General features: G+C 40.3%; 1 protein-coding gene across 11 annotated transcripts in view; it reads left to right on the top strand.

Annotated features, from left to right (window-relative positions):
- LMTK2 (lemur tyrosine kinase 2) overlaps nt 1-24,718 on the top strand; it is a 95,966-nt gene that overhangs the window by 42,591 nt on the left and 28,657 nt on the right. For all 11 annotated transcript variants that reach the window (XR_011524336.1, XR_011524339.1, XR_011524338.1 and 8 more), the window contains exons 5-7: nt 1,923-2,041; nt 7,268-7,355; nt 18,028-18,161. Coding sequence is in view for 7 of the 11 variants with exons in the window: in XM_070566258.1 (XP_070422359.1) it covers nt 1,923-2,041; nt 7,268-7,355; nt 18,028-18,161 (341 nt within the window). In the remaining 4 variants the exon portion in view is untranslated. The remainder of the gene's footprint in view (nt 1-1,922; nt 2,042-7,267; nt 7,356-18,027; nt 18,162-24,718) is intronic.

Below are 24,718 nucleotides of genomic sequence, written 5' to 3' on the forward strand. Positions count from 1 at the left end.
AGTGGAGACAGCATGTTTAGACAACTCTGATAAGGAGTTTTACTCTAAAGGGGAGCAGAGAAATGCAGTACAAGCTGTTTGGGACCATCCAAGGGCCAAGGGGAGGTTTTTTGATTTGCTTTGTTTTTTTTATAGGATGTGCGGCTATTTTAGCATGTTTATATGACGGGGAGAAAGTGATTATGCAGGAGAGAGGGGGGTAATTGTAGGAGGGATCCATAGCACATTTGTAGGACTTGGTGTTAGGAGCAGAGACAGTTTCTCTCTTGAAATGAAAGGAAAAGCAGAGGGAGTGGATACAGGTGCAGGTGGGTGTGGTGTTAAAGTGAGGGAGTTCATTTCTGATTATTTTATTCAGTGAATAAGAGGCCGGTTTGAAAGGGAGGAGCAAAAAGATGTGCTGGAAGTTTGGATAGGAGGAGAAGGTGTGTAAGAGGCCTCTGGGGAAGTCTGTTAACTAGGGCAGGGCGATGATGGGCAGTGCTGAGGACCCTCGCCAATTTAAAATGGGACCAGTCATCGTGGTTGTGTGTTTTTGCCTACTTTTGGTGCTTTTTTTATTGTAGGCAGGTAGTTGAATGTAAGCAGCACTGGGGTTGGCCAAGCTATCATAACTCAGTGAGAGTGATGATACTGAAGGAGCATGGGGTCTAAGCTGTCAGGGAGAGGAGTGAGGCCCCGGGCTGGTGGAAAAGTGGTACCATTAATGAATTTGGGGGGCAGGTTGTGCACTTGTTGGACTGGACTCTTGAAGTAAGTGAGCTGGAAGTCAAAGGACTGGTAGAGAAGAAGTTAGTTTTGGACATAATACAATTATTAGCTAGGTCTACACCCATGGAAGTGTTTCCTGAGACGGGGTCGTAGAAAAGATTATTGGAAGTGAGGTCAAAGAACTGAGAGGTCCAGGGGTTGAATGAATTGTCGCTGCAGATATTGAACACCAGGAATGATAACAGTGATGGCGGAGAGAGAGACAACGAGCCAGGTTATTGCAGTAGTCTGTTAATTATTCTCCCCCTTCTTTGAAATTGATATCTTTTGAGTGTCAGGCTTATGCACAAGCTGGTTCTTTGAAACAAAGAATAAGACATAGTTAATTATCAGAATTTCTTGTTCTGTTCATTTTTTTACCCTTATATTCCTAATAAACACATTAAATTTTGTTCAAGTTCTTACTTTCTATTTCCCGGGCATTAAAATTAGTCTGTTTTATGAAACTGTGAAAAACTATCTTAAAAGGAAGCCTTTTAGTTTTGATCATTCTCAAATTAAATTAAAGCTTTTACTTCATCAAAATTTCCACCTTAAATATTGTGTTTTGGAATGCTTTTGCACTGTCCTATATTATATTTAATGTTTCACTTATAGCTTGTTCTTATTTTCATTCTCATTTTGTGTTCTGTTAATTTCCGTAGACTATATTTCCCCTGTGTTTTAACTGGAGGTTTAGTACAAGATAAAGGCCTGGAATAATTGGAATGCCATGGATTTTTAAAGTTAGAATGCAGTGATAGTTTGTTTGTACCTTGGCTGTTTGTCACTTTACTTTTTCATATGTGCAGGAGACAAAGTAACAAAACTCAGTTGAAGTGTTTTTGAGAAACATTTGAGTTATGTTTGAACTGAACTTAGAAATTTCTGTAGTGTCATTGGTAATTTCCATGAAAGTGTAATACATTTTTAAGTAAATAGAAAAGAATTACATATAAATATATGAATGTTATAAATATCTGATGGAGTGATTTAAAACTGAAGGAAAATATTTTAGTTTTCCAAGCTTTTTTGGATGTAGTATGTAAAATAATTGAAGGCCATGTGCTTGTTGCTTAATTCCTTTTCCTGTATTCCATTTCCTGATAAGTGAGATGCACTTCTTTACGTTTTGATGGAAGTGAAATGAAAAAACTGTCCTTTGGTTTTAGGTCCTCCTTGGAGAGATTTACACGGGCACTAGTGTAGCAAGAGTAATAGTGAAGGAGCTAAAAGCAAGTGCAAGCCCAAAGGAACAGGATACTTTTTTGAAAAATGGAGAACCTTACTAGTAAGTAAACCTTAATATATGTTCTGCAAACGTAGTCTGTGGTCTGTTGACAGTCAGGTGTTTAAAACGACTTTCTTGCAAAATACATAATTTAGATAAGCTCCAGAGTCTCATAACATAAGACCCAAATGTCCAGGTTTCAATCGAAATCACTCCTCATTCCAAGAACCAAGAGGACTCAACTCGAGTAAGAAAGGACAACAGATGCCGACACCAGGATGACAGAGAAGCTGGAATTATCTGACAAGGATTTTAAAGCGGCCATCGTAAAAATGTTTCAATGAGCAATTAAATTACAGCACCCTTGAAACAAATGAAGAAATGCAGTGTCTCAGCAAAGAAGTAGAAGACCATAAAGAGGACCCAAATGGCAATTTTACAACCGAAAAATATCGTAACTGAAATGAAAAGCTCATTGGATGAGCTCAGTAGCAGAATGGAGAGGATAGAGGAAAGAATCAGTGAAGTTGAAGACAAAAGAATAGATATTGCCCGATTTGAACAACAAGGAGAAAATAGACTTAAAATGAATAGAGCCTCAGGGACATGAGGGACTGTAACAAAAGATCTTAACATTCATGTCACAGACATCCCAGAATGAAAGGAGATAGAAGATGGGGCTGAAAAAGTATTTGAAGAAATATTAGCCAAAACTTTCCCAAATTTGGAAAAGACACTCCTACAGATTCGAGAAGTTGAGCAAATCTCAGACAAGATAAACCCAAAGAAATCCATGCCAAGACATGCCGTAGTCAAACTTGTGAAAATTACAGACGAACAAAAAATCTTAAAAGCAGAGAGAGAGAAACGACACCTTACTTATAAAGAGTTACATTAGAAAAGAAGAAAAGTCTCAAATCAGTAATCTAAGCTCATACCTTAAGAAACTAGAAAAAGAAGAGCTTAAAGCATGAATGAAAAGAATGAACTTAAAGCATACAGAAGGAAGTAAATATTAAAGATAAGAGCAGAAATCAATAAAGTTTAGAACAGGAAAACGATAGATAAAATCAATGAAACATAAAGCTGGCTCTTTGGAAAGATAATAAAATTGACACTCCTCTAGCAAGACCGATAAAGAATAAAAGAAGACACAGATTACCGGTATCAGGATTGAAACAGGGATATCACTGTAAGACCCTGAAGATATCAAAAGGCTAGTAAGGGGCCAGCAGCTCTACATATTTGACAACTTAGATGAAATGAACCAATTCCTCAAAAAGCGCAAATCACGCAACTCACCCAATATGAAATAGATTATTTGAATAGACCTATAAGTATTAAAGAAATGGAATTTGCAGCTTACAAACTCTCAAAAAGAATCTCCAGGCTTAGATGATTTCACCGTAGAATTCTACAAATGTTTAAAGATGAATTAATACCGATTCTACACAATATTTTCTAGAAAATAGAAGAGGAAGGAAAACTTCTCAACTCATTTTATGAAGCCAGTATTACCCCGATACCAAAATCTGACAAAGACAGTACAAAAAAGGAAACTATAGACCAGTATATCTGTCACCAATATTGATGTAAAAATTCTTACCAAAATATTAGCAAATAGAATTTAGCAATATATGAAAAGGTATACATCATAACCGATTGGAGTTTATGCCAGGGATGCTAGTCTGGTTCAGTATTTGAAAATAAATCAATGTAATCCACCATATTAATTGGGTAAAGAAGAAATATCACGTGATTATATCAGTTGGTGGAGAAAAACAAGTGACAAAACCCCACACTAATTCATGATAAAAACTCTTTCAAAACTAGAATTAGAAAACTTCCTCCACTTGATAAAGAACATCTGCAAAAACACATCTAGCATCATACTTAATGGTGAAAGACAGGACTTTTACCCCCAAGATCAAGGCAAAGCACTGCTATTCAACATATTCTTGAAAGTTCCAGCCAGCTCAATAAGGCAAGAAAAGGAAACAAAAGGCATATAGATCAGAAAGGAAGAAGTAAATGTCTCTGTTTGTGGATGACATGATGCTTTATGTAGAAAATTCTGAGGAACCTACAAAAAAATCCCCTGGAATTAATAAATGAATTCAGCAAAGTTGCAGGATACATGATCAACATACAAAAGTCAATTTTATTACTATATACTAGCAATGAACATGTGGAAACCAAAATTTAACATAAAATAACATTTGCACTCGCTCAAAAGCAAAAATGAAATACTTAAGTACACATGCAGGATTTGTATGCTGAAAACTACAAAACGCTGATGAAAGAAATCAAAGACTGGAATGAATGAAGAAACATACCATGTTCATGGATTGGAAAACTCATAAAGATGTCAATTCTTCCCTGTCTAATTCCTGTAATTCATATTGAAATCCCAGCAAGATTTTTAAAACCTATATACGAGATTATTCTAAAGTTAGACGTAAAGGCAAAAGAACTGGAATTGCCAAAACAGTTATAAAACATAGGAATAAAGTTGGAGGACTCACTCGACCCGATTTCAAGACCTCTTATGTAGCTATAGTAATCAAGACTGTTATTGGCAGAGAGGTAGACACAGAAACCAATGGAACAGAATAGAGAACATAGAAATAGCCCCATACAAGTATGGCCAACTGATTTTTGACAGAGGTGCTAAAGCAGTTCAAGAGAAAAGATGGCTTTTTCAAAAAATGGTGCTGGAGCAATTGGATAATTCTTGGGGGAAAAAAGATCCTTGACCTAAACCTTATGTCTTATACACAAATTAACTCTATGAATCATAGATTTAAAAGTAAAATGTAAATCTATAAAACTTTTAGAGTATAACATAGGAGGAAATCTTAGAGCCTAGGGCTCGATGAAGACTTTAGACCTGACAGCAGAAGCACGATCCATTTTAAAAAGGATAAATTGATATCATCAAAAATTAAAAATTTTTACTCTGTTGAAAGACCCTGGCAAGAGGGTGAAAAGACAAGCTACGGACTGGGAGAAAATATGTGCAAACCATCTGTCTGATATAGGACTCCTATCTAGAATTTATAAAGAATTCTCAGAACTCAACAGTAAAAAAAACCAAAAATAAACAATCCAGGAGACATTGCACCAAAGAGGATATATGAATAGCAAACGACCACATGAAAAGATCTTCAGCATCAGTAACCACTAGGGTAATTAATGAAGATCATGATGAGATATCACTTCACAAGTATTAGAAAAAATAAAATATAATAGTGACAATACCAAATGCCAGTGAGGATGTAGAGAAACCGGATCTCTCATGTATTGCTGGTGGGAATGTAAAATGTAATAGCCACTTTGGGAAATAGTTTGGCAGTTTGTTAAAAAACTTAGCATATGTGTTAGGGTTCTTCAAAGAAATGAACCAATAGAATCTGTAAGCTAGACAGATAGCTAAGATAGGTTAGCGAGAGAGATCAGATAGATACTTTGTTTTAAGGAATTGGCTCATACAGTTATGGAGACTGGCAAGTCCAAAATCTGCAGGGTAGGCCAGCAGGCTGGAGACCCAGGGAAGAACCAGTGTTAGTTCATGTCAAGGCCATTTGCTGGCAGAATTCCTTCTTCACTTGGGGAGGTTAGTCTTTGTTCTATTAAGGTCTTCAACTGATTGGACGGGGCCCACCCACATTGTGGAGCACAGTCTGCTTTACTGAAAGTCTGCCGATTAAATGATTATCTCATTCAAAAACACCCTCACAGAAACATCCAGAATAATGTTGAACCAAATATCTGGGCACCATGGTCCAGCCAAGATGACAGAAAATTAATCGTCACATCCTATAACCCAGCTATTGCACTCCTGGGCATTTATCTCAGAGAAATGAAAACTTACTTCCACACAACAACCCTTACAAGATTGTTCATAGCAGCTTTATTTGTAAATAGCCAAAAACTGGAAAAACAAATGTCCCTCAATAGGTGAATGGTTAAACAAACTGTGGTACGTCCATACCGTGGAATCCTTCTCAGCAATAAAAAGGAATGAACTCTTAATACGTGCAACAACTGGGGTAATCTTGAGGGCATGACGCTGAGTGAAAAAAGTCAGTGTCAAAAGGCCACATGCTGCATGATTCCATTTACATAATAGTCTCAAAATGAGAACATTATAGAAATGAAAAAACGGATGAGTGATTGCCAGGGCTTAGGGGTGGTGGAAGATGGAGGCAAGGAGGTGGGTGTGACTATAAAGGAGGAGCGAGGGGGAGGTCTCTGTGGTGATGGAGCAGTTCTGTATTTTTGTTGAGGTGGTGCTTGCACACATCTCCACATGTGATAACAGGACAGAGAATATACACACGCTGGATCCTAGTGTCGGTTCCCCGGTATTGCACTGGAATTGTGTCTGATGTAGTCAATGAAGGAGACTGGGTGAAGGGAACATGGGACCTCTTTGTACTATCTTTGCAACTTATGTTAATTCATAATTGCTTCAAACTAAAAAGTATTTTAAAAAACTATTTTGACATATCTTTTTTTTTTCTTACTTCCTTTTGGACAAAATATTTTCCCAAAAGAGTTTGCATATACAGTCAGCCTCCATATCCGAGGGTTCCACATCCTTGGATTGAACCCATTGTGGATCAAAAGGCCTATGATGGTTGCATCATTGAAATGCACATATTTTTTTTCTTGTCGTTATTCTCTATCAATACAGTATAATAACTGTTATATAGCATTTACATCGTATTAGGTATTATAACTAATCTAGAGATGATTTAAAGTACACAGGAGAGTGTGCGTGGGTTATATGCAAATACTATGCCATTTTATAGAAGTGACTTGAGCGTCCGTGGATTTTGGTGTCTGGAGGTCCTGGAAGCAGTCCCCTGTGGCTACTAAGGGGCAGCTGTACTGTGGGAATTTACGGAAACAGTATATAAGCCAGATAGCCTGAGGAGTCCTGAGTTATTTAATGTATGGATTGAAGTGCTTATTGAATTTGTAAGTATATAGTCGGCCTTCTTTTTAAATGCTGCCTCAAAATGATATCTGTAAATTTAAATGATTAAAGTTAAAGATGCTTGTGTTAGGAGTTCTACTTTAATTTGTGAAAATGTTGACCTGATTGGCTTTGAATTATTTAATTATTATGTAACTCAGAAGATATCTAAGTATAATCTTAATGTGCTCTTTTCAGTTTATTGTATTTGTCATGATGAATGTTAAAATTTGGATGACTGTTTGAACAATCTTACTAGCATGCTCCCTGATGAACAATACTGTAACTTTTATTTTTGCCAGTATTCTTCAGCATCCAAATATTCTTCAGTGTGTTGGACAATGTGTAGAAGCAATTCCCTATCTTCTGGTGTTCGAGTTCTGTGACTTGGTAAGTTTTTAGTAGAAATTCAAGGTCAGGCATTCAAAAGGTTATACTCAAGTGTTGGGCCAGATGGAAGTGCTGGATGAGAGGCTGCTTTCATTTCTCCCATTTTAAGAACTGTGCGACGTGTTAGTTCATTACCTTTGGTGGTAGCATTAGCTGGCACACGTGTTGTCTTATACTCCATCCTTATGCTAAGCTGTTTGCGTGCATTTAGTCATATTTGTCCTCATTTTAAATATGGTTAAAATAAGCCTCAAGGAGACTAAGAAAATGTGGTGTATTCAAGTATGTGGCCGAGCCAGAGCTTGGGCCAGGTTTGCCCTTCCTGAGAGCTTGAGGTCTGCACTTCACCTGGGCATTTGGAAACGCTTTTCCCCGTGAGGGAGCTCAAGAATCTCCTTACCCAGAGAGTACCCACAATCTTTCAGTTTTTTTAGAAACAGCCAATGTGTGTAACATATTTCTGAATAATTAGTTGGTTTGTTTTCTTAACCTAAAATTAATGGCCTCGTTTAGGTATTACTAAGATTTATAGTTGGAAAGATTATTCTTTGTGCTGGTTTTATGAATAATAATTTTTATGTGAAAATTTCCTGTAAATGTCTTTTTTTTAAGCTAGGTTTTGATTGATTTCTTGGCATCATCTCAGTTTTCAGAACATTAAAACTGCGTTGATGGTGCACAGGAAAGTGGGAGGACACCAAAATAAATCCCTGTTAATTCAGACAATATTTTCAGCTGGTAAAGTTGAAAGACAGCAGTAAACATTGTGAATTTTTGTTTTAATTTCAATGAAAAATTATTAATAAACTCGATATATTAGCTTTCATTGGATTATGTTGTAGTAGCCCCCCAAATCTCAGTGGCTAATAAGAAGAAATGGTTCTCACTCATCTTCCACGCCAGCTCTGGGTCAGCTGCAGCCCTGTTCCAGGCTACGTTTATCTTCACCCTAGGATTGGTATTTTTTTTGTATCTGTAGATGCTGGAGGAAAAGAAAAAATGTATTCTAATGTTCTATATAGTGTATCTGTATGGATCTTCTGAGTCAAGTTTGTGAGGTTGTTCAGAATTCTTATATCCTTCTAATTGGGGGGGGTGGGAATTGAGGGGGCCCAAGTCAGTTTTCTATCCGTTATTGAGAGGCATATTAAAATCTCCTGCTCTATGAATTTTTCTTATAATTCTAGTTGTTTTTGCTGTGTACATTTTGATTCCCTCTTGTGTCAGGGATACAAATTTAGAGTTGATACAACTTCCTGTAATTTGAACCTTTTATCATTATGAAGGGGATTTCTTGAAGATTAAAAGCATTACTAAGGATAAAGTCTGTTTTTGCAGATAGTAATATAGTTGCACCAGTTTTCTTTTGGTTAGAATTCGCCTATTTGTCTCTGTCAGTCCTTTTCTTATGTTTATAAACAAACCCTTCTCTTATAAATAGCTTATTGTAAAAGTTGTTTTTATCTGTCAGTCTTGGTCACTTAACATGCAACGTATAGTCCATTTACGTTTATTGTATCTGTAGGATGTTTGGAATTTTGTGTACCTATTTTGCATTATTTTTCCTGCCTGTTTCAATGTTTCTCTTTTGCTTTTTTCATAGCCTTCTTTTGGATTCTTGTTGGTTTTTTTTTTCCTTGTTTCAATTTTCCCTGTCTCCTAGTTTGGATTTTAGATATGGTTTCTTAATTTTGTGTATGGTTACATGAGAAATTAGAACATGCGTATTTAATTTAACAAAGTCTAAAATTAATCACTATTTTATCCCTCCTTCAAAAAAGCTGGGACCTCATAGAGCTCTTTCTCCGTGTGGGAAAACTGGAATTAAGCCCACTTCTCTGCCATCTCACGTTTTCCTCCATCACGGAGGCTGCGTATTTGTTGAGCACTTGTGTAGCACAAGGCAGCATGCTGCACTCGGCATGCAGAGAGAAATTTGGTCCTGGCCCTCAGGTTTCCTACTGAAAGGGAGCAGACGTGTGAGAATTGCCGTTCAGCCTGATAAATATTGAATGGAAGCATGAGGGTTAAGAGGAAGGAATTCTCACTGGGGTTTCTGATAGTTTTATTGCATATTATATTTTGCTTTGATTGTCTCAGCATTATCAAAGTTATAATATTTATGGTCCTGGGTTATTGTAGTGTGAAAGTAGCTCCTTTTAATCTAGCTCTATGTGACCAATATGATAGGTGATTCTGTGCTGAGACAGAATTTGAGGGAAAATAGACCGCAAAGATGCATTTTTGTGTGATGAGACAAGTCTGCTTGTCAGAAGTCTATTTTTCTGAGACATTTAATGGTGCCCTTTCTGGGCCCCTCAGCTCCTGATACTGATTATAAATAACAATCAGAACACTCTCCATGAGTGAGCATAACAGAAATACAGCAGGAATTAGCATCTACTTGAAATTTCACCTTTCCAGGCTAATTGAGGTGGTTTGTAAAACTATCTCATATATTTTGGCATTTTCCTGTTCTTATTCACCCTCTGGGTCCATTCCTGAACATTTTCTTAGACAATGTAGTTGTTTTTCCTGGAATGGTAAAAGACTGGATGCTCAGCTTAATGTTTTCTTCTGAATGGGTTCAGGTGATAGGGTTAGTGTTAGTGCTATTCTAATTTATTTTTTAATGAGACTGCCTGTTTTTGGGGGGATTAGTAGTTTAACCTATTTTATAAAGAAATGCTAAAACGTTGCAAAACACACAAATAACTCCTTTTCAGTTTCCATATATGACCCAGTATTGACAAGATTCTAGACTATTCTTTGTCATTGTTTCTATGTAAATCTAATTTTCATGTAAATATAATAAAACATATGTTTTTTAACTTGACGTTCTTTTCATAAAATTTTTTCCCAGTACTTTCAGATCTCAGATTTAAGTGCATATTCTCTAAGTACTGAGACTAATTCAAAGCATATTAACTTATCTCAATTTGCATCAGCTTTTGTATTTTGGGGTGAAGATTGTGCATACAGTGCTCCAGAATTAACAAATGTGGCTCCTTGAAACACGTATTTTATGTGACCCTCCTAAGTTACATTGGGGAAATGTTCTCTCCTGAAAGCTAAACGTGTGGAAAGAGCCCTTGTCACCACCGAAAGCTTTCATTGGCGGTGTGGAGCTAATAGCTATTTTTAATTTAAGTGCACCACCCAATGGTACCTTGATCAGCAACAACATTTTTTAAATGATAATTGTTCCTCAAAAGATTAAAATAGAATTACCACGTGATCCAGCAATTTCACTTCTAGGTACATAGATCCCAAATAATTGAAAGTAGGATCTCAAAGAGATATTTGCACATTCATGTTTGTAGCAGCGTTATTCACAATAGCCAAGAGATGGAAGCAACCCAAGTGCCCATCGACAGATGATTAAATAGACAAGATTGGGTATATCCATGCAAGGGAGTATTGTTCAGGCTTGAAAAGGAAGGTAATTCTGACACGTGCTGCCACGTGGGTGCACCTTGAGGTAAAACAAGAAAGAAAGAGTGGTGGTTGCTGGGGACTCTGGGGAGGGGGCCATGGGGAGTTACTGTTTCATGGTACGGAGTTCCGGCTTGGGGTGATGAAGGGAAGAGCTCTGTCGGTGGATGTTGGTGATGGCTGTACAGCAGTGTGAGTGGACTTAATGCCCCTGAACTGCACACCTAGAAACGGTTATGAAGGTACTTTTATGTTACGCGTTTTTTGCCACAATTTAAAAAAAGGTTGTGCCCTCTGCTTTGGCGGCCTGGCGTTTGCTGGTTCAGATCCTGGGCATGGACCTAAGCACCGCTCATCAAGCCATGCTGTGGCAGCATCCCACATGGAGGAACTGGAATGACCTGCAACTAGGATTACAGCTATGTGCTTGGGCTTTGGGGAGAAAAAAAACAAAATGATTGGCAACAGATGTTAGCTCAGGGCCAAGCTTCCTCACCAAAAAAATCATTCTTCAAAAAAGAAAATTTGTTTTTAAGAAAAGGTTGATAATAACCTACTATATTATTTAAGGTACTGTACCACGTATTACCTATACTAGGAGGAGGCTAGGGTGCTCTTGGGAAATCTGTTGGTCAGTGCTTAGAATGGTCAGTTTCATATCAAAGACCATTAACCCAGGGATCCCTCCACCTTGCCCAGTAGCAAGAGGTCACATTTGTCTCGTTGGGCAGTTTCATGATCATCACCTCTGGGCCCTTCTAAACTTGAGAGGAAACAGGCTCTTGACCCAACAGGGTCCCCAACTCTGAAGTCCGGTTCTCTGGGCTCACTGTATGCGGAGACTGTGTGGCAGGAACCGTCAGGTAGCGTCATCCCAGTGAAGCAGAGGGACCCCACCTGCAGTGATTGCAGGGACGTCCCCGTGACACACCAAAGCCTGGCTTTGATGCCACACCCACTCCTAGGCTGCATGCCCCAGAACCCTCCCAGAAATAGGCCAGCCTGAGCAGGGGGTGTCATCCAAGGCAAAACTGCCCACTGGCCGGGCTCCAAAGGACAGAGAGGGCGCTAGCCCCTGCCTGGTAATAAGCAGCTGCAGCCCCAGTGAAAGGAGCCACTATCTTCACATGTTCTCACTGGCTCAGGAGCTATTGAGTGAACGTTGGCCTCCTCAGTCGTCACCAGGCAGTGATCATGCTCAACGATAATATCTTTTAAGTAGAAAGGAAGGAATATTTTTGCATTGAAGTAATCCTTTGTAAGATGGAATTGCCAGTCTGTTTTTGAAAAGCACTTTATCTTGTAATTTTTATGAAAGAAAATGAATACTCTTCTGATTGAGTTTGGTAGCTGGATTGCAGCCACCGATTTGTGATGCTGATGGTGCCTTGTTTATGAAAGGACAGGTTTCTGCAGGGTGTTGTGTAAAACTTGTTGCCACAGGAGGTGCATAGTACTCTCACATGAATATGGAGGCCATGAGATTGTTCTTTGGTTAAGGATCAGTCATTCATCAGAAACGTATCCAGCACCTAGTAAGTACAAAGAGCTGTGCGCAGTGCCCTAGGGAATACAGAGGGGAGTCACCCACTCCTGTCTCTTGTGCCTGTAGAGCAGGCAGGCCTGCCTTCAGATGCTCAGTCTGCCACTTACTTGTGTTTCACCTTGGAAAGTGACCGCACCGCGTTAAGCCTCAGTTTAGACATCTGTAAAATGACTACCCTGACCGTTAATAAGATGATGAATGTAAATTGCTGAGGACACAGTAAGTGCGCAGGAAATGGTAGTTGTTTTTATTCATTTTTAGTTACTTAAATTAATTAATCCTACTTCATTATTAAGTAAGGGTTTGAGGAGTGTGTATAGAAGTAGAACAATTCTACTAGGATCATCGGGGAAGCCTTTGCAAAGGAAGTGGTATTTGAGTCACTGAGAGTGGAAGAGTGGGTGGTTCGACTGTTTTTAGGCAGAAAAGGAGAGCAGGAACAGCACAAGCCAGACAAGGAAGCTCCGCAGTGTGTGTGAGGGAAGTAATGCGCGATCCCACAGCGGGCGTGGAGAGGGCTGGAGTGGGAGGCTAGGAGAAGCAGCTCGGCATTGCCGGGGAAGGTCAGCTGGAGGGGAGAAAAAACAGAGCCGAACCACGTAGGAGACTAGACTGCAAGCTGAGGGGGTCAGGAGAAGAATATAAGTTAAATTTTGCTCCATCTTAATATTTCTCAGAGTCAACACCTAACTCTCGCCTGACTCCGAAGCAAGCGGTGATAATATTGTCTTTGCAAGGGAGCGTTCTTGATGTGGTGTGCAGATTTCCTTCATGATACTCAGCCGGTAAAGCAGTGAGTGAATTTCTGAAAGGGGTTAGCAGTGGCCGAGTGGGAATGGGAAGGAGCCCACCTGGCATTCTTGGAGGTGCAGCATATCCGCTGTGGGATTCGCTTTCTTCAGTCTCATGAAGAGTCAGTGTCGCTTAGAATCATGGGCTCTTAGAAGGGGCTTTGGCCTTTCTTAGAGCTGAAGGTGGCCTTGGCCGCTGCCCACCTAGGAGACTAAGGAAGGAAAGGCTCAGCCTGTCTGTGCCAGGCCTTGTGTGGGGCGTTTGGTACTCGCTCTCCAGCTGATGAGTCTTCTTAGGAACCCTGTGCGACAGGTGGCAGTAGCTTCATTTTACAGATTGGAAAACTGAGGCTGAGGGAGATGGAGAGACTCATTGAAGAATCATACCTAGGTCTGTCTGACTTCAGGACCATGCTTTCGATTCACCCTTGTCTGGTTCATTGACTTGCCTGCCGTCGTATAATTACTAATGGCAAAGTAGAGATTTTAACTGGTGGCTTAATTTTATTCTGTGTACTTAGACCCAGTGGTTTAATGCTTGTACATATTTTTTTGCCAGTGGGAAGCCTCCATTTTAGAATTGGCCCTTTTGTACAGAAAATGCCTAGTTAATGGACCTGTCTCATTTATAAATGTATTCATTAAGTCTGTGCACCAGAGACCCGTCCAGGTGCCGGGCAAACGAAGATGAATGACATGTCTCTGCCCCTAAAGAGTTCATGTAGAAAAGAGAGGACATGCCTACAGTGGAGCAGAGGCGCATGTGGATGCTGTCCCTCACTCAAAGCCCGCAGAGGAGATGCTTGTGCTGAACAACGACACCGCATGATCAGGCTTGACAGTGAGGGCAGGGGTGACGTGGTGGGGAGCGTACATCCCCAGGCCCTAGGCCCTGCTGGTGGCCTCTCCTTTCCTTATGCCTGGCTGCTGCCCCCTTTGTGAAAATAGATCCCGGACTTGGTGATGGGTTGGATGTGGGAGTCTAGAGACAGACAAACTCAAGAATGAGGTCTACAGTTTTGAACTGATCCACTGGGAAAGCAGTGATGCCGTGTCCTGAGATGGAGTGGGTTGTTGAAGTTTTGTACCAGATGCGTTAGGTTTGACGGGCCTCTTAGGGCATCCAGGGAAGGGTGTCAAGTCAGCAATTGGACAGATGAATCTGGGCTTCAGGAGTTGGAGGGGTCTGAGCCAGAGAAATGTGTTTGAGAGATGATTTTTGAAGCCATGGGGTAGATACAGTCACCCGGGAATGATTGTCCACAGTGAGGAGAACAAAGGATGCAGCCCTGGGGCGTGCCAGCACTAACGGATTCTAAGAGGAAGGTCCAGCACGGGGGCCCGGGAAAGGAATGGCCAGTGAGATCGGAAGAAAGCCAGGAGGCTGACGAGGAAGGAAGGAATGGAATGGGTCCATCACTTGGTTCTGCTGGTGAGTTGCGGACCCAGTGGAGAAGAGGGCAGTGGGATGGCAGCAGGGGAGAAGCGTGGAGGCAGAGGGAGACTCGTTCGGTTGTGTGTGGGTTTGCCTGGCAGATGTTGGAGCATTACAGCGGAGGGAAGGGATGGGCTCACAAAGAGGTTGAGCTTAGAAAGGCACCAGGGTGAATAATCCATCGTAACAGAAGGCGACATGTAAGGGTGTGGATGTAGACAGGCGGGGGCTGGAGTGTTGGTGAGAAAAAATAAACACAGGCAGGGAACTTGGAGGTTAAGAAACGGGGTCAGGTTGGAGTGGGGAGGTGTGGCTGGGACCAGGTACCCAGGGGCTTCAGCTCGGGGTTGATGTTTTATTTCATCAGCAGGTCTGAGTGTGTGGCTCTTGATGCCATTCTTCCATCCATTTAGTCAAATGTATAAATGACTGGTTTTTCAGTTATTAAGCTATTTACTTGTTTTTACGTTGTATTGAACTCAATTCATTGTTCTCAGTCTCCTGCAAAAAGCCGGATAAACCCCTCCTGGCAGTTTCTGTTGGAATTTAAGAGGACACCTGTGACTAACCCATGAAAAGATCTTTGAATGACTCAGTCCGAGAAGGCGTTCCAAGCTGCTATTCTGTTAGCTGAGTTCTTAGTACAGTATAGCACTTTGCTGCCATCTAGTGTCATAAATTTTTCTTTTCCAGTTTTTTTCGGGGGTTTTGGGAGGATCTGAGAAATTTTTAAAACTTGGATAAAGGAAACTTTATTTTAATTTAGATTACATTTCTATTCTTAGTGTTTTTTCTTTAAATTGTGGACCAAAGTAATCCCTGTCTACTCACTAAGCCCCATTAAAACATAAATAAACCAAACATCTAAGTACAGCCTAGTTTGGATAGAATGAATCAATTTTTAGTACTTATTTAATAGAAACATTTTTTACGGTGATTAAAGATTTTATGCTGATTTTTCTTTTAAATGGCTGTATCAGGAGAGCTCTGAGGATCTTTCTAGAATGTAGAACTAACCCTCGATCCTTCACAGTCCATCGCAGGTCCATCCGTGAGAAGCAGTGACAGGCTCCTCAGCAGTCGATGGTGCTAACCCCTCACCCAGCTCAGAGATGTGCTCGCCCGGCCTGTGCCAGCTTTATCTCCCCCAGGTGGGCTGGGGGAGGCCTCTGCTTCCTGCCAAGCTAGAGCCGTTAGGAGTGTTAACATTCTTGAGCAAAATCCCCTTCTGTTTATTGTATTTTATCTTCTAGTGAAGTTTGGGGAGTGGAATATTGTGGAGAGAAGATATTTTAGGAACAGTGAGTTGTGATGAATATACTTTCGATAACCTTGAAAAACAACTACACCCATTCTGCCATTCCTGCATTCATGGCCAAAGTCACTTGTGAAGTGTTCACTGTTTGCCAGCAGCTTCTGTTTGTTTTGAGAATTGGCCAGATACAGCACAGCACAATCCTACTTTTGTGAGGGTGATTTTTCCCTTAGATGGATGTTGTAGGAAAGGGGTTAGACAAAGGAATTTAAGTGGCCATTTCATTGGTAGTGTAAATAAATTTAAGCTATTTATTTTCATATTTAGTTTCTATTTGGACTACCTCGTGAAAATCCCATTAGCCTGTAGGTCTAGAGCTCTTTGCTGAAATTTTTCCTGGGTCAATTTAATTGTCACCCAAATCTGTCTTTATTCCCAGCACTCCCACGCTGGATGGAGTTTAGCCTGGTGGGGGTGGGGGTGGGGAGCAGCATGTGTTTTTAAAAGGAAAAAATAGATGTCTATTTCTCCTATGGAGCAGCGTGTAATTGCGGTGGGAACAAAGGAGAAAGCACCATGTTTGGAAAGAAGTAAGAGGAGAGTGATGTGGGTGGGCATTCACGCTGGTCCTGACGGCGCGAAACTGCCTCCCTGGCAGAGCAGCGCCAGAAAGTGTGGGAGAATCCAACAAACCCACATGATTGGCTTTAAGTTATTTTACATTCATTTTTGTAAAACAAATAGATGTGATCTGGATACTAATTTAGTTCACTCACTGAGTAGAATTGTCTTGACGAGTCGGTAGACTGGAAAGTTGAAGCGTAGCCCCACCATTTACTAGCTCTGGCCTTGGGCACATCTTGACCTTCCTCCTCCGTTCCACATCTGGAAAGTGTTCAAACTGTGAGACTTCTTTGAGGTAACAAGTGTGTAAGCTGGTACAGTGCTTGGCACCCCACTCGAAAGCTCGGATGGTAATGCTTATTAATACCACCGTTATCGTTCGTGTAACGATCACTGGAACTGGGAGTGAAAACAAACTTACATTCTTGGAGTGGACCTAGAAGTTACGTTAGAATGTCCTCAGTATTTAATGTCGGCAAATGTTGGTAAAGGAGTATCATATTTTAAGGTTTTATTCTGGGAGAAATTTGATAAATTTACTATCTTCAGTAACAGTTATAAGAAATGTAGTATATTCTGTAGTTGGTCAAGGGAAATTTCCTTCCAGGAGAGTCTTTTCTTAACTCAGATATAAAGAAAACTGAAAGCTATGGGCTTGCTTTCTAAATTGTAATAACTGATTATTTAAGGCTTTAATTTGAAATTAAATCACATCAACAAATATTTAATCATATGATAAGAAGAATGTGGAAGATTTTATTTTCTCAAAAGTGTATTCCCCAAAACAGACGTATTATAAACCCCCCAGAATGTGCAGTCCTAAACTAAAGGGGCGAGAAAAAGGGTAAGGTGGGGAAGTCAGGAGGTGGTACCCGGGGAGCTCAGCATGTAAATGTACACACATTGGATGTCTTAATGTGAATTTGTTCATTTTCCTGCCCATGCTGCTATCCTTTGAATAAGCTTATTAACTTTGTAAATTTTTGTGGAGTGACTGGAATGTTCTTTCTCGCAGTGGTCTCTGGGCAACACAGGGCAGAGATTTGAAGCCATTGTTACCAGCGCTGAATGTGCTTGTCCCTCCTTTTCCACGCATTTTTCCCTCCCTCTCTGTTGCTCGTGAGTGCTTTGGCCGTAGCCCTCATGATGTAGCACTCTCTGACCACGTATCTCCTGGGATCCTTAGAGGCGCTGGGAGGCACCATTTCTTTTCCTCGTCATGTCCTCTCTTAGTTACCTGGAATTTTCTATACTTCTGCACTTAGTTTAAATTGTGCATCATTGCAAAATTTCCTTTTTTTTTACTGTCTTGTTTTACCTGTGTTTATATAGCAAAGATTAACTAATGTTTAATTTAGTTACAATGATTCTAAGAATATAATAATGTTTTCTGTACCTTTGAAATATTCGGTTGGAATTACTTTTTACAATTTGAAACTTGTTCAGTCTGAGAGTCTTTATTAAGCTCAAATCTAAGTAACTTCTAATAACCGATCTTAATGGGTAATGTCTGTTAAGGCACAGGTTTGGTTGCCAGTCTGTTCACCTCATCCACTCTTGAAACTAAACTAGCCTCACGTTTGCAGGGCGACCTAAAGGCTTACCTGCGCGACGAGCAGGAGCACGTGCGGGGGGGCTCGCAGACCATGCTGCTGCAGCGGATGGCGTGCGAGATCGCCGCGGGGCTGGCCGCCATGCACAAGCTGCACTTCCTGCACAGGTGGGTCCATCCGCTCAGAGTGGCCTCCCGTGTCACGGAGGCTGCTGAAAAGGCTCTGCAAAGCTTAAGAAGAACAGGCGTAGAGTCAGCTCTTGCTTTATGAACTAGAAGCTGTCCTGTACTTGCCAGTGTCGGCATGAGGGTTGAGCTGGGCTTCATTTAAACCAATACCAGGGAACAGCATGTCAGTACAGCCTAAGGTCTAGAAGTTATTTCCAGAATTTCGAAGACTGTTAAAATGGTACATCGCTCAGAGTTGAGAGTAAACAGTCCCCATCTACTTCCTGCCGTCTGTCGTTGCATCCTTAAGCTCTGATTCTCACTGCCAGCTTTCCCTCTGTGTCCTGATTCACATTCCTGAGAGGAAGAGAGGATCTGACAAGCCAGCATCATCTTTTCATGTAAGGCCATGGCACAGGTTCTGGCTAGCGCTCTGCGGGCCTGCCCATGGCTGGGGTGCAGGTGCTCGGGGCCTGTGTGCGAGCAGCACGGCAGTTGGTAGAGCACGTTATTGTCGAGACCTTTCTGGTCCTACTTGAATAACCGCAGCTCTTTGGAGCACATTGTATTCTGTTCAGATCATTGATATAATTTTCGTAGTTAAAACAACAAAGAGCTTTGGGTCCTCTCTGAGATGATGGTTCTGTGAACCCAAAAGGAAATATCTGCTTATTCTCCTCTAGCCTTTTGAGCTCTGGTTTATGTTTAAAATGCATATACATAGACATTTCTGTTTAAAATACAATAGAATGCATCACTTAACGACAAGGATGCGTTCTGAGAAATGTGTTGTTAGACGATTTTGTTGTTGTGTGAACATTATAGAGTGTACTTACACAAACCGCGATGGTGTAACTACTGCACACCTGGGCTCTGTGGCCCTAATCTTGTGGCACTGCCATCGTCTTTGCGGTCCATAGTTGACTGAAACGTCATATGCTATGTGTCACTGTTTTTTTTAAAATTATTTCTCAGCTCTCCAGGGAAACCAGACAGTCTTTCTCTAGTTGAGTTTCATTAAATCATTTAACTTTTTTTTTTTTTTGAGCAAGATTAGCCCTGAGCTAACGTCTGCCAATCCTCCTCTTTTTTCTGAGGAAGACTGGCCCTGAGCTAACATCCGTGCCCATCTTCCTCTACTTTATATGTGGGACGCCTGCCACAGTGTGGCTTGATGAGCGGTGCCATGTCTGCACCCAGGATCCGAACCAGCGAACCCCGGGCCACCGAAGCAGAACGTGTGAACTTAACTGCTGCGCCACTGGGCCAGCCCCAAATCATTTAACTTTTAGCAATCCAAAGACCTGGAAAGGAACACCTTGTGTATTGACTTGAAGGGATGTCTCTGAAGTATTATATTTTTTTAAAAAACAGGTTGCACAGGAGTATATTTATAGTATGACTCCATTTTTAAAAGTAAGAAAACACTTGGTTGTATTTGTAGAGGAGGGTGTGTGTGTGTGTTTGTGAGAACAGACATGGAAAAGTACCTATCAAATTCTCCGCATTACTTTGGGGTAAGGAAGAAGGAAAATTATTAACATTTTTCTTACACGTCTGTATCTTGTTTGACTTGTGTAGTGAGCAAATCATTCTGATAAAGTGCTTTTTAAAAGACCCAAAAGATTATGAATTTCTCAGGCCCAAGGCAGAAAGTCTTACACAAAACGTCAAAATATAAAGATCTATTTGTTGTCTAATGGAGAAGTCTTATATTTCATTTTTAATCTCTTCTAGCAGGTAATACACATCATATTTGCATTGTTAAATCTTTTGTAAAGCGCAGATGATTATTATATAATACTTGGTTTAGGAATTCTTAGATTTTGGAGAATGGAGCATTTAAAAAGAGTATCATATCATGGGGCCGGCCCGGTGATGGAGTTGTTAGGTTTGTGTGCTCTGCTTTAGTGGCCCGGGGTTTCGCCAGTTCGGATCCTGGGCATGGACCTAGCACCGCTCATCAAGCCATGCTGAGGCGGCGTCCCACATGCCACAACTAGAAGGACCCACAACTAAAATATTCAACTATGTACTAGGGGGACTTTGGGGAGAAGCAGGAAAAAAATAAAAACAAAAAGTATCATATCAGAATCAACAACATAAAGTTATCAAAGACAGCTAGAATTTGTGTTTAAAGCCCTATTGTGTTTTAAAAATTGGCAGAGATATCAGAGTAAATGTTATTTCCCTGTGAGTTTCTTCAGGTGAAAGTTTTACTTAATTTAGAGCAAATAAAGATGATAAATCAGAAGGTTTGGATTTTATTCAGGTACAGAAACTCAAGGTAGAGAAAATTCTTGAAACCGTTGACAGCTGTTTCATTTTGTTTGAAAAAGTAGCCATATTTTCTGTAAAATTTCCATTTGGGGCAAAATTTTGTGCTTTAAGTTACTTTTTGTTGGTAGCACGCTGTGCAGCATATTTTTAAGTTAGAATTTAGACTATTTATTGGCTGGCTCGAAGTCAGACTTTCTGTGTTGGTTGAGGATAGAACAGGCCAGGTGTCCGAGTGAAAGCTGTTAGCTGTGTCTGGAACCTGACCTAGGAAAGTGTCCCCCAGTTACATGTTGTTTTTACTGGTTGTTTAACGAGAGACTTCTGCCTGGGTCTTAGGTAGCCTGCGTTTCTGAAGTCGAACATGTGACGTTCGTGAAGGCCATGTAAACAGCAGAGGCTGCCAGTGTGTTACACTCCACACTATTCAGCCGCGCTGGCCGAGGGCCTGGGACTTCCTGTCTCCTGCCTGTCAGTCCTGAGCAGCTCCAGTGAGAGGCCACCAGGTCACCGCCGTGAGCTAAGTGCAGAGGGCTTCAGCAGGTGGCGTGGGCCTCTCGGTGGCTCATGTTGCTGGAGACCTGTAAGATGGTGACTGAGGAGTACACAGGTGACGATTGTGCACCAGAGAGCCTCTGTAGGATTTGCCCAGTTTTAACGTTAAAGTTACTTTCTGCTGAGAAACACTGAGGTTACCGAGTTCTCCAGGCCTCAGAGTGTGGGTGTCCAGTGTTATAGGAGCATGATAAGTAAACACTGGTGTCAGGTGCCGTTCTCCATTATTTTTTTCTTAAGTTGTACTACAGGTGTCCATGTTGGTAAAGCTTAGAAAGTCTTGTTACTAATTGGCTTGTGCTGTACCTGTAGCTTGAGTGTTTCTTTCAGTCAGTAAATTATTAGATGTTTTCATTAATTTGTGTACATGTAAATATGTTTAGGTTATATTCTTAAAAATTCCTTCTAATGTTTTTCTATTTTATTTTATTATTTTTTTATATTTTGAGGAAGATTAGCCCTGAGCTAACATCTGCCAATCCTCCTCTTTTTGCTGAGGAAGACTGGCCCTGAGCTAACATCCCTGCCCATCTTCCTCTACTTCATATGTGGGACACCTACCACAGCATGGCTTGCCAAGTGGTGCCATGTCTGCACCTGGGATCCGAACCAGCGAACCCCAGGCTGCCAAAGCGGAACGCACACACCTAACCACTGCGCCACCGGGCCAGCCCCTGTTTTTCTGTTTTAAAGATTGGTGTTTTTAAGGAATAAATTTATTTATGGCAATAAATATGATTCCTTTAATTCCTTTGCCTGATAATTTTAAATCAAAGCCACAGAGAGCACCTGACACATAGTGGTATTAAACGAAAAGACCCTGCAACTCTAAGATCATTTTGCTGTCATGATAAAACTTAAGGATTTTCCTTAAACAGGCTTTGGAATCAGGCTTGATGTAAAAGTCTGCACACACTCTGGAAGTGTCTGAGAAATGGAAGTATGGCCAGTCCTAGTCACGGTTGCTCGCCTGGTCTAGCTTCGTGTTCTTCACTAGTAAAGTCTTGATAATAGAGTTAAATTCTTAAGATTAATGTGTGGATTCGATGAAATCCTAAAGCTCATGCTGTCGTGTCTGGCCCGGTTCCAGCAGGGGAGGAAGGAGAAGCAGGAGAAATGATGATTATGATGAGTGAGGTCTTGTCTTACTTTGAGTTTTTCGTTTTCTTGCCCTTTTTGGATTTGTTTTGATATTAAGTTAAAGACAATGTAAACTTCATTGATCGAGTAAGTGTTCACTGACCTGCAGTCTGCAAAGTTGAGTGCTAGTTGAGATGAGGAATATAGAAATGTATTTAAAATCCATGATTCTTGCTCACTAATACTCTAGCGAGAGTTAAAGCATTTATTCGCCTGAGGCAGAATGATCACTGTGTTCCAAGCATTTGCAAAACATTCTATAAATAGTTATTTTATCCTCAAGACAACCTTAAGAGCCACGAGGCAGGTGCCATTATTAACCCCATTTTACAAAAGAGGATGCTGGTGATCAGAGTGGTGAGCAATTTGTGTGTCCTGGCCACTAACTTGATGAGCGGTTTGAGCCCAGGCCATCTGACTCTTGAGCCTGTGCTCTCATCTCCTATACTGTTCTGTTATATCATAGTGAATGCTGTCATTTGAAATACACACACCATGCATAGTCCTTTATACAGGAGAAGTTCCTTTTGTCTGGGGGGAATCAAGGAGGTAGCATTTTAGTTATCCTTGATGAACGAGTATAAGTTAGAGAATGGAGATGAGGAAATTGCTAGAGAAGGGAGTAGCAAGAATATGTGTGTGGTGAGAGAAAGAGAAGAAAAGGAGGTTTAGGGAGATATCAAATAGTCTAGTTTAACTGGAACAGAAATGCACGAAGGGAAATAGTGGAAGATAAGAATAGCGAGGTAGCCTGAAGCCAAATTATACGGGGCCTTGAGTGCCAGGATAAGGCCTTTGGGCTTTATTTTGTAGGCAGTAGAGTGACGTAACCAGAGCTTTGCGCTAATTTCAATCTCTAAAGGAGATTGAAATTTCTATAACTCACTCTTTGAATCCAACATAATTTTAATAGCAAAAGATGGCATACATAAGAAAATTATAGATGATTCTCATTAATGAGTACAGGCACAAATATTAGCCAATTGCATCCAGCAGTATGTGAAAAAAAACAAGTAAGACTTCTTCTAGGAGTATAAGGGAGGTTTACATCATAAAATTCTGCATAATTTATTCATTGTGACAATAAAAGAGGAAAAATTATATTGTCAATAGATTGCTGAAACATCATTAATATAATTCAGCAGCCATTTCCTATTTAAATCTCTGATGGGAAACAAAGGAAACAGCTAAAATATAAAGACTATTTATAAAGACTATTTATCAAAGCTCATTAGCAGTTATCATTCTAAGTGGCAAAATAATAAAGCCTTTTTAGTTAAAATCAGAAACCAGAGAAATGCCCACAATTTCCATTATTTTTCAACATTTCTTTGGTAGACTAGTGAATACAAAAACAAACTAGATTTATCATTGGAAAAGAAGAGAACGTCACCCTTCTTTGCTGGTGACATGATGTTATGTATTGAGAAAAACCAAGATACCAGTTTCTATCAAAAATAAAGTTAATAAGAGCATTTATTGTGGCTTGCTATAAGACAAATATACTGAAGTTAATAGTTTTTCCCTGTACTGGGTATGAGAATCTAGAAATGAAGGTGAGGAAACCATTCCATTCTCAACAATGTCACAGTTATAAATTATTTGGGAGTAAATTATGTAAGAAAGACACAGGAATATATGAAGAAAGCTATGAAATCTTCTTGAAGGACATAAAATAATGTGTGGACAAATGGAAAGATGTACCATGTTGTATTTTATGTCAAAGACAGCACGAAAATGTCGCTTAACTCAAAATTAATAAATAATACAATTCCGATTAGAATCCTCACAGGCTCTTTGGGGAGGAGTGGTGGATGAGGTTATCTTTAGCTATGTATGGAAGAATAAATGTCTAGAAGAGCCACTAAACTATGGGGAAAAAAATGAATTATTGGGGCAGTAAGGGAAGCTAACTTTACCAGATAGCAGAATACGCAATAAGCCACTGAAATAAAAATCAAGGTGGTTTTGGCAGAGAAACAGATTAATAGACAGTACACAGTACATGGAGAAAGTTAATATCTGAAAAAGTGATATTTCAAATCAGTGGGAAAAGGATGGCTTATTTATTAGATGCTGACAAAATTAGTTATCTATTTGGGAAAAGAATTGGACCTCTGCATTATCCATTATATACAGCTAAAGATAAAAGAATTAAATATTAAAAATTGTTGGCAAAATTCTGGAAGACTGTATGTATAACCCAGGGATGAGTGAGGCCTTCTAAATCAAGACAGGAAGATAAAAGGGGGGTGTGGTTGACTATTACATCAAAATTAAATGCTTCATAAGCAACAGGTACCATAAACCAAGTCAGTAGACATCAGAATCGTGAAGATGCATCTGCAGTGCAGATATCAGCTGAGCCCTGATATCATAAGAGTTCTTTCAAATTGACAGGAAAACAACGACCCCGTAGAAAGATATACAAAGATATAAAAAGGCCAATAAACGTGAAAAGATGTTCAAATTCAGAAGTAGATAGAGACATGCAAATTACGTAACTGAAACTCAAGATTGAAAGGAACTGCTGCATCTCTTGCTAGTAGGAACGTGGGGGAACTTTTTCATCTATTGTGTGTATA

This window comes from Equus przewalskii, chromosome 12, assembly GCF_037783145.1.
Source record: "Equus przewalskii isolate Varuska chromosome 12, EquPr2, whole genome shotgun sequence".
NCBI lineage: Eukaryota > Metazoa > Chordata > Mammalia > Perissodactyla > Equidae > Equus > Equus przewalskii.